This window comes from Staurois parvus, unplaced genomic scaffold (assembly GCF_062004578.1).
Source record: "Staurois parvus isolate SC_StPar_1 unplaced genomic scaffold, SC_StPar_1.0 ptg002072l, whole genome shotgun sequence".
NCBI classification, from domain to species: Eukaryota; Metazoa; Chordata; class Amphibia; order Anura; family Ranidae; genus Staurois; species Staurois parvus.
This window is the reverse complement of record NW_028319868.1, coordinates 5,484-21,787: the sequence shown is the minus strand read 5'-3', so window position 1 is coordinate 21,787 and position 16,304 is coordinate 5,484. Positions and strand designations below refer to the sequence as shown.

The 16,304-nt window shown below is 58.0% G+C and overlaps 1 protein-coding gene across 1 annotated transcript; it reads right to left on the bottom strand.

The window, feature by feature from the left end:
* Positions 1–78: 78 nt before the first annotated feature.
* On the bottom strand, positions 79–14,439 carry LOC149432868 (uncharacterized). Its single transcript, XM_089664854.1, has 2 exons — positions 13,764–14,439; positions 79–6,104 (listed from the first exon to the last, which is right to left on the bottom strand). The coding sequence occupies exons 1-2, from the start codon at positions 14,437–14,439 to the stop codon at positions 79–81; spliced, it is 6,702 nt and encodes a 2,233-aa protein (XP_089520980.1).
* Positions 14,440–16,304: the final 1,865 nt, after the last annotated feature.

The window sequence follows — 16,304 nt, the reverse complement described above, 5'->3', positions numbered from 1 at the left end:
GTTCCAGCTCGGGGCAGACCACGGAGACACGGTTCACATACATCTTCTTTCCTTCGACTCCTCACAGCAATTCCTCTTCTAGTAATAGTATTCTTCGACCCAAATCACCGACCCGACACCGTCATCACATACACAATACGGGACCGGGAAGAACTGCTCCTCAGGGACCACCTGGCATATGGCTTGAGTATAGAACTCTTGGTTTGGGACCTGATAAACTGGCACTGGTGCTACAGGGACCTGATGGGCTGGCACTGGTGCTCCAGGGACCTGATGGGCTGGCACTGGTGCTCCAGGGACCTGATGGGCTGGCACTGGTGCTACAGGGACCTGATGGGCTGGCACTGGTGCTCCAGGGACCTGATGGGCTGGCACTGGTGCTACAGGGACCTGATGGGCTGGCACTGGTGCTCCAGGGACCTGATGGGCTGGCACTGGTGCTCCAGGGACCTGATTAACTGGCTCTGGAGCTCCAGGGACCTGAGTAGCTAGCTGTGGTGCTCCAGGGACCTGATGAACTGGCACTGGTGCTCCAGGGACCTGATGAACTGGCACTGGTGCTCCAGGGACCTGATGAACTGGCACTGGTGCTCCAGGGACCTGATAAACTGGCACTGGTGCTCCAGGGACCTGATTAACTGGCACTGGTGCTCCAGGGACCTGGTGAACTGGCACTGGTGCTCCAGGGACCTGATGAAGTGGCACTGGTGCTCCAGGGACCTGATGAACTGGCACTGGTGCTCCAGGGACCTGATTAACTGGCACTGGTGCTCCAGGGACCTGATGAACTGGCACTGGTGCTCCAGGGACCTGTTTAACTGGCACTGGTGCTCCAGGGACCTGATTAGCTGGCACTGGTGCTCCAGGGACCTGATGGACTGGCACTGGTGCTCCAGGGACCTGATTAACTGGCACTGGTGCTCCAGGGACCTGGTGAACTGGCACTGGTGCTCCAGGGACCTGATTAACTGGCACTGGTGCTCCAGGGACCTGATGGACTGGCACTGGTGCTCCAGGGACCTGATTAACTGGCACTGGTGCTCCAGGGACCTGATGAACTGGCACTGGTGCTCCAGGGACCTGATTAGCTGGCACTGATGCTCCAGGGACCTGATGAACTTGCATTGGTGCTCCAGGGACCTGATGGGCTGACACTGTTGTTCCAGGGACCTGAGTAGCTAGCTGTGGTGCTCCAGGGACCTGATTAACTGGCACTGGTGCTACAGGGACCTGATGAGCTGGCACTGGTGCTCCAGGGACTTGATTAACTGGCACTGGTGCTCCAGGGACCTGATGAACTGGCACTGGTGCTCCAGGGACCTGATGAACTGACACTGGTGCTCCAGGGACCTGATGAACTGGCACTAATGCTCCAGGGACTTGATGAGCTGGCACTGGTGCTCCAGGGACCTGATTAACTGGCACTGGTGCTACAGGGACCTGATAGGCTGGCACTGGTGCTCCAGGGACCTGATGAACTGGCACTGGTCCTCCAGGGACTTGATTAACTGGCACTGGTGCTCCAGGGACCTGATTAACTGGCACTGGTGCTACAGGGACCTGATGAACTGGCACTGGTGCTCCAGGGACCTGATGGGCTGGCACTGATGCTCCAGGGACCTGATGAACTTGCATTGGTGCTCCAGGGACCTGATGGGCTGACACTGTTGTTCCAGGGACCTGAGTAGCTAGCTGTGGTGCTCCAGGGACCTGATTAACTGGCACTGGTGCTACAGGGACCTGATGAGCTGGCACTGGTGCTCCAGGGACTTGATTAACTGGCACTGGTGCTCCAGGGACCTGATGAACTGGCACTGGTGCTCCAGGGACCTGATGAACTGACACTGGTGCTCCAGGGACCTGATGAACTGGCACTAATGCTCCAGGGACTTGATGAGCTGGCACTGGTGCTCCAGGGACCTGATTAACTGGCACTGGTGCTACAGGGACCTGATAGGCTGGCACTGGTGCTCCAGGGACCTGATGAACTGGCACTGGTCCTCCAGGGACTTGATTAACTGGCACTGGTGCTCCAGGGACCTGATTAACTGGCACTGGTGCTCCAGGGACCTGATTAACTGGCACTGGTGCTCCAGGGACCTGATGAACTGGCACTGGTCCTCCAGGGACCTGATGAACTGGCACTGGTGCTCCAGGGACCTGATGAACTGGCACTGGTGCTCCAGGGACCTGATGAACTGGCACTGGTGCTCCAGGGACCTGGATAACTGGCACTAATGCTCCAGGGACCCGATGAACTGACACTGGTGCTCCAGGGACCTGAGTGGCTAGCAATGGTACTTCAGGGACCTGATGAACTGGCACTGGTGCTGTGGGGGAATGTAGAACTGGAACTTGCTGCCCAGGTTCCTGAGGTTCTGGTCCTGAAGATGCAACAGGCTGAGGAACTGGGACTGGTGCGGTAGGGACATGGTGACCTTGTACTGCCACCGGAGAGACCTGAGAAGCTTGCTGTGGTGCTGCTGGGACCTGAGCTGGCACTGATCCTGCAGGGGTCTGAGGGACTGGCACTGATCCTGCAGGGGTCTGAGGGACTGGCACTGGTGCTGTATGGGTCTGAGGGACTGGCACTGATCCTGAAGGGGTCTGAGGGACTGGCACTGGTGCTGTATGGGTCTGAGGGACTGGCACTGATCCTGAAGGGGTCTGAGGGACTGGCACTGGTGCTGTATGGGTCTGAGGGACTGGCACTGGGACACAATAGCACTGGAGAACTGGCACTGGTGTTGTGGGGGAATGGGGAACGGGAACTTGTTGCTCAGGGGTCTGAGGGGCTGGTCCTGAAGTTCCAATGGCCTGAGGGACTGGCACCGGTGCTGTAGGGTTATGGTCAGCTTGTACTGGCACCACAGGGACCTGAGAGGCCTGCTGTTGGGCTGCTGCTGGGGCCTGAGCTGGCACTGATCCTGTATGGGTCTGAGGGACTGGCACCGATGTACCATGGTCCTGGTGCGCTGGCACTGGTTCTGTATGGACCTGATGAATTGGTAAATTTGGCACATGGGCATTAAGAGCTGGTCCTGAAGATGCAACAGGCTGAGGAACTGGCACTGGTGCTGTAGGGACACGGTGACCTTGTACTGCCACCGGAGAGACCTGTGGTGCGGCTGGGGCATGAACTGGCTCTGGTAGTGCATGGGTCTGAGGGACTGGGACTGGTTCTTTGGGGAAAAGTGGAAAGGGCACTGGTTGCACAGGTTCCTGAGGGCCTGAAGGTGCAACAGGCTGAGGAACTGGGACTGGTGTGGTAGGGACATGGTGACCTTGTACTGCCACCGGAGAGACCTGAGAAGCTTGCTGTGGTGCTGCTGGGACCTGAGCTGGCACTGAACCCGCATGGGTCTGATAGACTGGTACTGATGCACCATAGCCCTGAAATGGCACTGGTGCTGTGGGGGGATGTGGAACGGGAACTTGTTGCCCAGGTTCCTGAGGAGCTGGTCCTGAAGTAGCAACATGCTGAGGAACTGGGACTGGTGCGGTAGGGTCATGGTGAGCTTGACCTGGCACCACAGGGACCTGAGATGGTTGCTGTGGTGCTGCTGGAGTCTGAGCTGGCAGTGATCCTGCATGGGTTTGAGGGACTGGCACTGGTGCTGTATGCATCTGAGGGACTGGCACTGGTGCTGTATGGGTCTGAGGGACTGGTACTGGTGCTGTATGGATCTGAGGGACTGGCACTACATTGACCTGAGATGGTTGCTTTGGTGCTGGTGAGGCTTGAACTGGCACTGGTGCTGTATGGATCTGAGGGACTGGCACTGGTGCTGTATGGGTCTGAGGGACTGGTACTGGTGCTGTATGGGTCTGAGGGACTGGTACTGGTGCTGTAGGGGTCTGAGGGACTGGCACTACATTGACCTGAGATGGTTGCTTTGGTGCTGGTGAGGCTTGAACTGGCACTGGTGCTGTATGGATCTGAGGGACTGGCACTGGTGCTGTATGGGTCTGAGGGACTGGTACTGGTGCTGTATGGGTCTGAGGGACTGGTACTGGTGCTGCGGGGGGATATGGAACAGGAACCTGTTGTACAGGGGCCTGAGGTGCTGGACCTGAAGTAGCAACAGGCTTAGGAACTGGGACTGGTGCTGTAGAGTCATGGTGAGCTTGACCTGGCACCACAGGGACCTGAGATGGTTGCTGTGGTGCTGCTGGAGTCTGAGCTGGCAGTGATCCCGCATGGGTCTGAGGGACTGGTACTGGTGCTGTATGGGTCTGGGGGACTGGCACTGGTGCTGTATGGGTCTGAGGGACTGGCACTGGTGCTGTAGGGGTCTGAGGGACTGGCACTGGTGCTGTATGGGTCTGAGGGACTGGCACTGGTGCTGTAGGGGTCTGAGGGACTGGCACTGGTGCTGTAGGGGTCTGAGGGACTGGCACTGGTGCTGTATGGGTCTGAGGGACTGGCACTGGTGCTGTATGGGTCTGAGGGACTGGCACTGGTGCTGTATGGGTCTGAGGGACTGGTACTGGTGCTGTAGGGGTCTGAGGGACTGGCACTACATTGACCTGAGATGGTTGCTGTGGTGCTGGTGAGGCTTGAACTGGCACTGGTGCTGTATGGGTCTGAGGGACTGGCACTGGTGCTGTATGGGTCTGAGGGACTGGTACTGGTGCTGTATGGGTCTGAGGGACTGGTACTGGTGCTGTGGGGGGATATGGAACAGGAACCTGTTGTACAGGGGCCTGAGGTGCTGGACCTGAAGTAGCAACAGGCTTAGGAACTGGGACTGGTGCTGTAGAGTCATGGTGAACTTGTACTGGCACCATAGGGGCCTGAGCTGGCAGTGATCCCACATGGGTCTGAGGGACTGGCACTGGTGCTGTATGGGTCTGAGGGACTAGCACTGGTGCTGTATGGGTCTGGGGGACTGGCACTGGTGCTGTATGGGTCTGAGGGACTAGCACTGGTGCTGTGGGGGTATGTGGAACGGGAACCTGTTGTACAGGGGCCTGAGGAGCTGGTCCTGAAGTAGCAACAGGCTTAGGAACTGGGACTACATTGACCTGAGATGGTTGCTGTGGTGCTGTTGCTGGGGCCTGGTCTGGCACTGATCCTGCAGGGGTCTGAGGGACTGGCACTGGTGCTGTATGGGTCTGAGGGACTGGTGCTGTATGGGTCTGAGGGACTGGTGCTGTATGGGTCTGAGGGACTGGCACTGGTGCTGTATGGGTCTGAGGGACTGGTGCTGTATGGGTCTGGGGGACTGGTGCTGTATGGGTCTGAGGGACTGGCACTGGTGCTGTATGGGTCTGAGGGACTGGCACTGGGACACAATAGCACTGGAGAACTGGCACTGGTGTTGTGGGGGAATGTGGATCGGGGACCTGTTGCACCGGGGTCTGAGGGGCTGGTCCTGAAGTTCCAATGGCCTGAGGGACTGTAGGGTCATGGTGAGCTTGTACTGGCACCAGAGAGACCTGAGATGGTTGCTGTGGTGTTGCTGGGACCTGAGCTGGCACTGTAGGGGTCTGAGGGACTGGCACTAGACTGCAATATCCCCAGTGAACTGGCACTAGTTCTGTGGGGGAATGTGGAACGGGAACTTGTTGCCCAGGTTCCTGAGGAGCTGGTCCTGACGTTGCAGGAGCCTGAAGAACTGGGACTGGTGCTGTGGGGTCATGGTGACTTTGTATTGGCACCACAGAGACCTGAGATGGTTGCTGTGGTGCTGGAGGGGCCTGAGCTGGCACTGATCCTGCAGGGGTCTGAGGGACTGGCACTGGTGTACCTTGGGTCTGAGGGACTGGCACTGGTGTACCATGGGTCTGAAGGACCGGCACTGGTGTACTAAGGATCTGAGGGACTGGCACTGGTGTACCTTTGGTCTGAGGGACCGGCACTGGTGTAACTTGGGTCTGAGGGACCGGCACTGGTGTACCTCGGGTCTGAGGGACTGGTACTGGTGTATCTTGGGTCTGAGGGACTGGCACTGGTGTTCCTTGGGTCTGAGGGACTGGCACTGGTGTACTAAGGATCTGAGGGACTGGCACTGGTGTACCTTGGGTCTGAGGGACTAGCACTGGTATAACTTGGGTCTGAGGGACTGGCACTGGTGTACCTTGGGTCTGAGGGACTGGCACTGGTGTACCATGGGTCTGAGGGACTGGCACTGGTGTACTAAGGATCTGAGGGACTGGCACTGGTGTACCTTGGGTCTGAGGGACTGGCACTGGTGTACTAAGGATCTGAGGGACTGGCACTGGTGTACCTTGGGTCTGAGGGACTGGCACTGGTATAACTTGGGTCTGAGGGACTGGCACTGGTGTGCTAAGGATCTGAGGGACTGGCACTGGTGTACTAAGGATCTGAGGGACTGGCACTGGTGTACCTTTGGTCTGAGGGACTGGCACTGGTGTAACTTGGGTCTGAGGGACTGGCACTGGTGTACCTTGGGTCTGAGGGACCGGCACTGGTGTACCTTGGGTCTGAGGGACTGGCACTGGTGTACCTTGGGTCTGAGGGACTGGCACTGGTGTACCATGGGTCTGAGGGACTGGCACTAGTGTACTAAGGATCTGAGGGACTGGCACTGGTGTACCTTGGGTCTGAGGGACTGGCACTGGTATAACTTGGGTCTGAGGGACTGGCTTTGGTGTAACTTGGGTCTGAGGGACTGGCACTGGTGTACCTTGGGTCTGAGGGGCTGGCACTGGTGTACCCTGGATCTGAGGGACTGGCACTGGTGTACCTTGGGTCTGAGGGACTGGCACTGGTGTACCATGGGTCTGAGGGACTGGCACTGGTGTACTAAGGATCTGAGGGACTGGCACTGGTGTACCTTGGATCTGAGGGACTGGCACTGGTGTGCTAAGGATCTGAGGGACTGGCACTGGTGTACTAAGGATCTGAGGGACTGGCACTGGTGTACCTTTGGTCTGAGGGACCGCCACTGGTGTACTAAGGATCTGAGGGACTGGCACTGGTGTAACTTGGGTCTGAGGGACTGGCACTGGTGTACCTTGGGTCTGAGGGACCGGCACTGGTGTACCTTGGGTTTGAGGGACTGGCACTGGTGTACCTTGGGTCAGAGGGACTGGCACTGGTGTACCTTGGGTCTGAGGGACTGGCACTGGTGTACCATGGGTCTGAGGGACTGGCACTGGTGTACCTTGGGTCTGAGGGACTGGCACTGGTGTACCTTGGGTCTGAGGGACTGGCACTGGTGTACCTTGGGTCTGAGGGACTGGCACTGGTGTACCTTGGGTCTGAGGGACTGGCACTGGTGTGCTAAGGATCTGAGGGACTGGCACTGGTGTACTAAGAATCTGAGGGACTGGCACTGGTGTACTAAGGATCTGAGGGACTGGCACTGGTGTACCTTGGGTCTGAGGGACTGGCACTGGTGTGCTAAGGATCTGAGGGACTGGCACTGGTGTACTAAGGATCTGAGGGACTGGCACTGGTGTACCTTGGGTCTGAGGGACTGGCACTGGTGTGCTAAGGATCTGAGGGACTGGCACTGGTGTACCTTGGGTCTGAGGGACTGGCACTGGTGTGCTAAGGATCTGAGGGACTGGCACTGGTGTACCTTGGGTCTGAGGGACTGGCACTGGTGTACTAAGGATCTGAGGGACTGGCACTGGTGTACTAAGGATCTGAGGGACTGGCACTGGTGTACCTTTGGTCTGAGGGACCGGCACTGGTGTACCTTGGGTCTGAGGGACTGGCACTGGTGTACTAAAGATCTGAGGGACTGGCACTGGTGTACCCTGGGTCTGAGGGACTGGCACTGGTGTACTAAGGATCTGAGGGACTGGCACTGGTGTACCCTGGGTCTGAGGGACTGGCACTGGTGTACTAAGGATCTGAGGGACTGGCACTGATGTACCATGGGTCTGAGGGACTGGCACTGGTGTACCTTTGGTCTGAGGGACCGGCACTGGTGTACCTTGGATCTGAGGGACTGGCTCTGGTGTACCTTGGGTCTGAGGGACTGGCACTGGTGTACTAAGGATCTGAGGGACTGGCACTGGTTTACCAAGGATCTGAGGGACTGGCACTGGTGTACCATGGGTCTGAGGGAGTGGCACTGGTGTACCATGGGACTGAGGGACTGGCACTGGTGTACCCTGGGTCTGAGGGACTGGCACTGGTGCACTAAGGATCTGAGGGACTGGCACTGGTGTACCCTGGGTCTGAGGGACTGGTACTGGTGTAACTTGGGTCTGAGGGACTGGCACTGGTGTACTAAGGATCTGAGGGACTGGCTCTGGTGTTCCATGGGTCTGAGGGACTGGCACTGGTGTACTAAGGTTCTGAGGGACCGGCACTGGTATAACTTGGATCTGAGGGACTGGCACTGGTGTACCCTGGATCTGAGGGACTGGCACTGGTGTACCTTTGGTCTGAGGGACCGGCACTGGTGTACCCTGGGTCTGAGGGACTGGCACTGGTGTACTATGGATCTGAGGGACTGGCACTGGTGTTCCTTGGGTCTGAGGGACTGGCACTGGTGTTCCTTGGGTCTGAGGGACTGGCTCTGGTGTACCTTGGGTCTGAGGGACCGGCACTTGTGTACCTTTGGTCTGAGGGACTGGCACTGGTGTACCTTTGGTCTGAGGGACTGGCACTGGTGTACCTTGGGTCTGAGGGACTGGCACTGGTGTTCCCTGGATCTGAGGAACTGGCACTGGTGTACTAAGGATCTGAGGGACCGGCACTGGTGTACCTTTGGTCTGAAGGACCGGCACTGGTGTAACTTGGGTCTGAGGGACTGGCACTAGTGTACCTTGGATCTGAGGGTCTGGCACTGGTGTACTAAGGATCTGAGGGACCGGCACTGGTGTACCTTTGGTCTGAAGGACCGGCACTGGTGTAACTTGGGTCTGAGGGACTGGCACTGGTGTACCTTGGGTCTGAGGGACTGGCACTGGTGTAACTTGGGTCTGAGGGACCGGCACTGGTGTAACTTGGGTCTGAGGGACTGGCACTGGTGTACGCTGGGTCTGAGGGACTGGCACTTGTGTTCCTTGGGTCTGAGGGACTGGCACTGGTGTTCCCTGGGTCTGAGGGACTGGCACTTGTGTACCCTGGGTCTGAGGGACTGGCACTGGTGTACCATGGGTCTGAGGGACTGGCACTGGTGTACCTTTGGTCTGAGGGACTGGCACTGGTGTACCTTGGGTCTGAGGGACTGGCACTGGTGTACCATGGATCTGAGGGACTGGCACTGGTGTACCTTTGGTCTGAGGGACTGGCACTGGTGTACCTTGGGTCTGAGGGACTGGCACTGGTGTACCATGGATCTGAGGGACTGGCACTGGTGTACTAAGGATCTGAGGGACTGGCACTGGTGTACCCTGGGTCTGAGGGACTGGCACTGGTGTACCTTGGGTCTGAGGGACTGGCACTGGTGTACCTTGGGTCTGAGGGACCGGCACTGGTGTACCTTGGGTCTGAGGGACTGGCACTGGTGTACCTTGGGTCTGAGGGACCGGCACTGGTGTTCCTTGGGTCTGAGGGACTGGCACTGGTGTACCTTGGGTCTGAGGGACTGGCACTGGTGTACCTTGGGTCTGAGGGACAGGCACTGGTGTACCATGGATCTGAGGGACTGGCACTGGTGTACTAAGGATCTGAGGGACTGGCACTGGTGTACCCTGGGTCTGAGGGACTGGCACTGGTGTACCTTGGGTCTGAGGGACCGGCATTGGTGTACTAAGGATCTGAGGGACCGGCACTGGTGTACCTTTCGTCTGAGGGACCGGCACTGGTGTGCCTTGGATCTGAGGGACTGGCACTGGTGTACCCTGGATCTGAGGGACTGGCACTGGTGTACCCTGGATCTGAGGGACTGGCACTGGTGTTCCTTGGGTCTGAGGGACTGGCACTGGTGTTCCTTGGGTCTGAGGGACTGGCACTGGTGTACCTTGGGTCTTAGGGACTGGCACTGGTGTACCTTGGGTCTGAGGGACTGGCACTGGTGTTCCTTGGGTCTGAGGGACAGGCACTGGTGTATCCTGGATCTGAGGGACTGGCACTGGTGTTCCTTGGATCTGAGGGACTGGCACTGGGGTTCCTTGGGTCTGAGGGACTGTCCCTGGTGTACCTTGGGTCTGAGGGACTGGCACTTGTGTTCCTTGGGTCTGAGGGACTGGCACTGGTGTACCCTGGGTCTGAGGGACTGGCACTGGTGTACCTTGGGTCTGAGGGACTGGCACTGGTTTTCCTTGGGTCTGAGGGACTGGCACTGGTGTACCTTGGATCTGAGGGACTGGCACTGGTGTGCCTTTGATCTGAGGGACTGGCACTGGTGTGCCTTGGATCTGAGGGACTGGAACTGGTGTACCCTGGATCTGAGGGACTGGCACTGGCGTTCCCTGGATCTGAGGGACTGGCACTGGTGTACCTTGGATCTGAGGGACTGGCACTGGTGTTCCCTGGATCTGAGGGACTGGCACTGGTGTACCCTGGATCTGAGGGACTGGCACTGGTGTACCCTGGATCTGAGGGACTGGCACTGGTGTACCTTGGATCTGAGGGACTGGCACTGGTGTACCTTGGATCTGAGGGACTGGCACTGGTGTTCCTTGGGTCTGAGGGACTGGCACTGGTGTACCCTGGGTCTGAGGGACTGGCACTGGTGTACCTTGGGTCTGAGGGACTGGCACTGGTGTACCTTGGGTCTGAGGGACTGGCACTGGTGTACCTTGGGTCTGAGGGACTGGCACTGGTGTTCCTTGGGTCTGAGGGACTGGCACTGGTGTACCCTGGGTCTGAGGGACTGGCACTGGTGTACCTTGGGTCTGAGGGACTGGCACTGGTTTTCCTTGGGTTTGTGGGACTGGCACTGGTGTACCTTGGATCTGAGGGACTGGCACTGGTGTGCCTTTGATCTGAGGGACTGGCACTGGTGTGCCTTGGATCTGAGGGACTGGCACTGGTGTGCCTTGGATCTGAGGGACTGGAACTGGTGTACCCTGGATCTGAGGGACTGGCACTGGTGTACCTTGGATCTGAGGGACTGGCACTGGTGTACCTTGGATCTGAGGGACTGGCACTGGTGTTCCCTGGATCTGAGGGACTGGCACTGGTGTACCCTTGATCTGAGGGACTGGCACTGGTGTACCTTGGATCTGGGGGACTGGCACTGGTGTACCTTGGATCTGAGGGACTGGCACTGGTATACCTAAGATCTGAGGGACTGGCACTGGTGTACCTTGGGTCTGAGGGACTGGCACTGGTTTTCCTTGGGTCTGAGGGACTGGCACTGCTGTTCCTTGGGTCTGAGGGACTTGCACTGGTGTTCCTTGGGTCTGAGGGACTGGCACTGGTGTTCCTTGGGTCTGAGAAACTGGCACTGGTTTTCCTTGGGTCTGAGGGACTGGCACTGGTTTTCCTTGGGTCTGAGGGACTGGCACTGCTGTTCCTTGGGTCTGAGGGACTTGCACTGGTGTTCCTTGGGTCTGAGGGACTGGCACTGGTGTTCCTTGGGTCTGAGAAACTGGCACTGGTTTTCCTTGGGTCTGAGGGACTGGCACTGGTGTACCCTGGATCTGAGGGACTGGCACTGGTGTACCTTGGATCTGAGGGACTGGCACTGGTGTACCTTGGATCTGAGGGACTGGCACTGGTGTTCCTTGGGTCTGAGGGACTGGCACTGGTGTACCCTGGGTCTGAGGGACTGGCACTGGTGTACCTTGGGTCTGAGGGACTGGCACTGGTGTACCTTGGGTCTGAGGGACTGGCACTGGTGTACCTTGGGTCTGAGGGACTGGCACTGGTGTTCCTTGGGTCTGAGGGACTGGCACTGGTGTACCCTGGGTCTGAGGGACTGGCACTGGTGTACCTTGGGTCTGAGGGACTGGCACTGGTTTTCCTTGGGTTTGTGGGACTGGCACTGGTGTACCTTGGATCTGAGGGACTGGCACTGGTGTGCCTTTGATCTGAGGGACTGGCACTGGTGTACCTTGGATCTGAGGGACTGGCACTGGTGTGCCTTGGATCTGAGGGACTGGAACTGGTGTACCCTGGATCTGAGGGACTGGCACTGGTGTTCCCTGGATCTGAGGGACTGGCACTGGTGTACCTTGGATCTGAGGGACTGGCACTGGTGTTCCCTGGATCTGAGGGACTGGCACTGGTGTACCTTGGATCTGAGGGACTGGCACTGGTGTACCTTGGATCTGAGGGACTGGCACTGGTGTTCCCTGGATCTGTGGGACTGGCACTGGTGTACCCTTGATCTGAGGGACTGGCACTGGTGTACCTTGGATCTGGGGGACTGGCACTGGTGTACCTTGGATCTGAGGGACTGGCACTGGTATACCTAAGATCTGAGGGACTGGCACTGGTGTACCTTGGGTCTGAGGGACTGGCACTGGTTTTCCTTGGGTCTGAGGGACTGGCACTGCTGTTCCTTGGGTCTGAGGGACTTGCACTGGTGTTCCTTGGGTCTGAGGGACTGGCACTGGTGTTCCTTGGGTCTGAGAAACTGGCACTGGTTTTCCTTGGGTCTGAGGGACTGGCACTGGTGTTCCTTGGGTCTGAGGGTCTGGCACTGGTGTACCTTGGATCTGAGGGACTGGCACTGGTGTACCCTGGATCTGAGGGACTGGCACTGGTGTACCTTGGATCTGAGGGACTGGCACTGGTGTACCTTGGATCTGAGGGACTGGCACTGGTGTTCCTTGGGTCTGAGGGACTGGCACTGGTGTACCCTGGGTCTGAGGGACTGGCACTGGTGTACCTTGGGTCTGAGGGACTGGCACTGGTGTACCTTGGGTCTGAGGGACTGGCACTGGTGTACCTTGGGTCTGAGGGACTGGCACTGGTGTTCCTTGGGTCTGAGGGACTGGCACTGGTGTACCCTGGGTCTGAGGGACTGGCACTGGTGTACCTTGGGTCTGAGGGACTGGCACTGGTTTTCCTTGGGTTTGTGGGACTGGCACTGGTGTACCTTGGATCTGAGGGACTGGCACTGGTGTGCCTTTGATCTGAGGGACTGGCACTGGTGTACCTTGGATCTGAGGGACTGGCACTGGTGTGCCTTGGATCTGAGGGACTGGAACTGGTGTACCCTGGATCTGAGGGACTGGCACTGGTGTACCTTGGATCTGAGGGACTGGCACTGGTGTACCTTGGATCTGAGGGACTGGCACTGGTGTTCCCTGGATCTGAGGGACTGGCACTGGTGTACCCTTGATCTGAGGGACTGGCACTGGTGTACCTTGGATCTGGGGGACTGGCACTGGTGTACCTTGGATCTGAGGGACTGGCACTGGTATACCTAAGATCTGAGGGACTGGCACTGGTGTACCTTGGGTCTGAGGGACTTGCACTGGTGTTCCTTGGGTCTGAGGGACTGGCACTGGTGTTCCTTGGGTCTGAGAAACTGGCACTGGTTTTCCTTGGGTCTGAGGGACTGGCACTGGTGTACCCTGGATCTGAGGGACTGGCACTGGTGTTCCTTGGGTCTGAGGGACTGGCACTGGTGTACCTTGGATCTGAAGGACTGGCACTGGTGTACCCTGGATCTGAGGGACTGGCACTGGTGTACCTTGGATCTGAGGGACTGGCACTGGTGTACCCTGGATCTGAGGGACTGGCACTGGTGTACCCTGGATCTGAGGGACTGGCACTTGTGTTCCTTGGGTCTGAGGGACTGGCACTGGTGTTCCTTGGGTCTGAGGGACCGGCACTGGTGTTCCTTGGGTCTGAGGGACTGGCACTGGTGTTCCTTGGGTCTGAGGGACTGGCACTGGTGTACCTTGGATCTGAGGGACTGGCACTGGTGTACCTTGGATCTGAGGGACCGGCACTGGTGTACCCTGGATCTGAGGGACCAGCACTGGTGTACCCTGGATCTGAGGGACCAGCACTGGTGTACCCTGGATCTGAGGGACCGGCACTGGTACTGCAGTTACTTGATGAGCCGATATTTGTGGTACGCGGACCAGTCTAACTGGCACTGTTGGGTCATGGGGAGCTTGTACTGGAACCACAGGGACCTGGGGAGCGTGCTGTGCTGCTGAGGTCTGAGAGCCTGGCACTGGTGCTTCAGGGACCTGATTAACTGGCACTGGTGCTCCAGGGACCTGATAGGCTGACACTGTTGTTCCAGGGACCTGAGTAGCTAGCTGTGGTGCTCCAGGGACCTTTTGAACTGGCACTGGTGCTCCAAGGACCTGATGAGCTGGCTGAGCTGGTCCCTGAGGTGGTACCATTACTAGAGAGCCATATGGAGCTGCCACTTGTGGTCCAGTAACTGGAGGAGCTGGCACTGGTCCTGTAGGGACCTGATGAACAGGCACTGCCACAGGTGCTGCGGGGCTCTCAGAAACTGGTACTGGTGCCACATGGACCTCCGGTGCTGGTACCTGTGATGAAGGGACTTGGTGAGCTTGCAGTGGTGCTGCAGGGTCCTGGTGAACTACAGGGACCTGAGAATCTGCTGCTGGGACCTGAACTGCCATTGCAGGACTCTGAATAACAAACACTACTGTAACATTGACCTGGAGAACAAGTGCTGGGACTGCAATGGCCTGACCAACTGTCACTGGGACTGCAATGGCCTGAGAAACTGACACTGGGACTGCAGTGGCCTGACCAACTGTCACTGGGACTGCAGTGGCCTGAGAAACTGGTACTGGGACTGCAGGGGCCTGAGAAACTGACACTGGGACGGTAGTGGCCTGAGAAACTGGTACTGGGACCGCAGTGGCTTGAGAAACTGTCACTGGGACTGCAGTGGCCTGAGCAACTGGCACTGGGACCGCAGGGGTCTGTGGAACTAGCACTGATGCAACATAGACCAGAGGAACTGCCACTTGGACTGCAGTGGCCTCAGAAACTGGCACTTGGACTGCAGTGGCCTGAGGAACTGTCAATGGGACTGCAGTGGCCTGAGAAACTGGCACTGGGACTGCAGTGGCCTGAGAAACTGGCACTGGGACTGCAGTGGCCTGAGAAACTGGCACTGGGACTGCAGTGGCCTGAGAAACTGGCACTGGGACTGCAGTGGCCTGAGAAACTGGCACTGGGACTGCAGTGGCCTGAGGAACTGTCACTGGGACCGCAGTGGCTTGAGGAACTGTCACTGGGACTGCAGTGGACTGAGAAACTGCCACAGGGACTGCAGTGGCCTGAGCAACTGGCACTTGGACCGCAGGGGTCTGTGGAACTAGCACTGATGCAACATAGACCAGAGGAACTGCCAGTGGGACTGCAGTGGCCTGAGAAACTGTCACTGGGACTGCAGTGGCTTGAGGAACTGTCACTGGGACTGCAGTGGCCTGAGGAACTGTCACTGGGACCGCAGTGGCTTGAGGAACTGTCACTGGGACTGCAGTGGCCTGAGAAACTGTCACTGGGACTGCAGTGGCCTGAGCAACTGACACTGGGACTGCAGTGGCCTGAGGAACTGTCACTGGGACTGCAGTGGCCTGAGAAACTGGCACTGGGACTGCAGTGGCCTGAGAAACTGGGACTGCAGTGGCCTGAGAAACTGACACTGGGACTGCAGGGATCTGAAGGACTAGCACTGGTGTAACAGCACCCTGAGAATCTGTCACTGGTACTATAGGGATCTTAGGAACTTGCACTGGTTCCACAGGGACCTTATGAGCTAGCACTGACACTGCTGGGGACTGAGCTGGTGCAATTACTGTAGAAACCTGAGGAACTGCTCCTGAGACTCCAAGGACTGGTACTATAGGGTCCTGATGAACTGACACTGGTTGCATAGGAGATCCTGCTCCTTGGGCCTGAACTGGCACTGTTACTGCAGGGGTCTGAGGGACTGGCACTGGTGCTGCATGGGTCTGAGGGACTGGCACTGGTGCTGTATGGGTCTGAGGGACTGGCACTGGTGCTGTATGGGTCTGAGGGACTGGCACTGGTACTGTATGGGTCTGAGGGACTGGTACTGTATGGGTCTGAGGGACTGGCACTGGTGCTGTATGGGTCTGAGGGACTGGCACTGGTGCTGTATGGGTCTGAGGGACTGGCACTGGTGCTGTATGGGTCTGAGGGACTGGCACTGGTGCTGTATGGGTCTGAGGGACTGGCACTGGTGCTGTAGGGGTCTGAGGGACTGGCACTGGTGCTGTATGGGTCTGAGGGACTGGCACTGGTGCTGTAGGGGTCTGAGGGACTGGCACTGGTGCTGTAGGGGTCTGTGGGACTGGCACTGGTGCTGTATGGGTCTGAGGGACTGGCACTGGTGCTGTATGGGTCTGAGGGACTGGCACTGGTGCTGTAGGGGTCTGTGGGACTGGCACTGGTGCTGTAGGGGTCTGAGGGACTGGCACTGGTGCTGTATGGGTCTGAGGGACTGGCA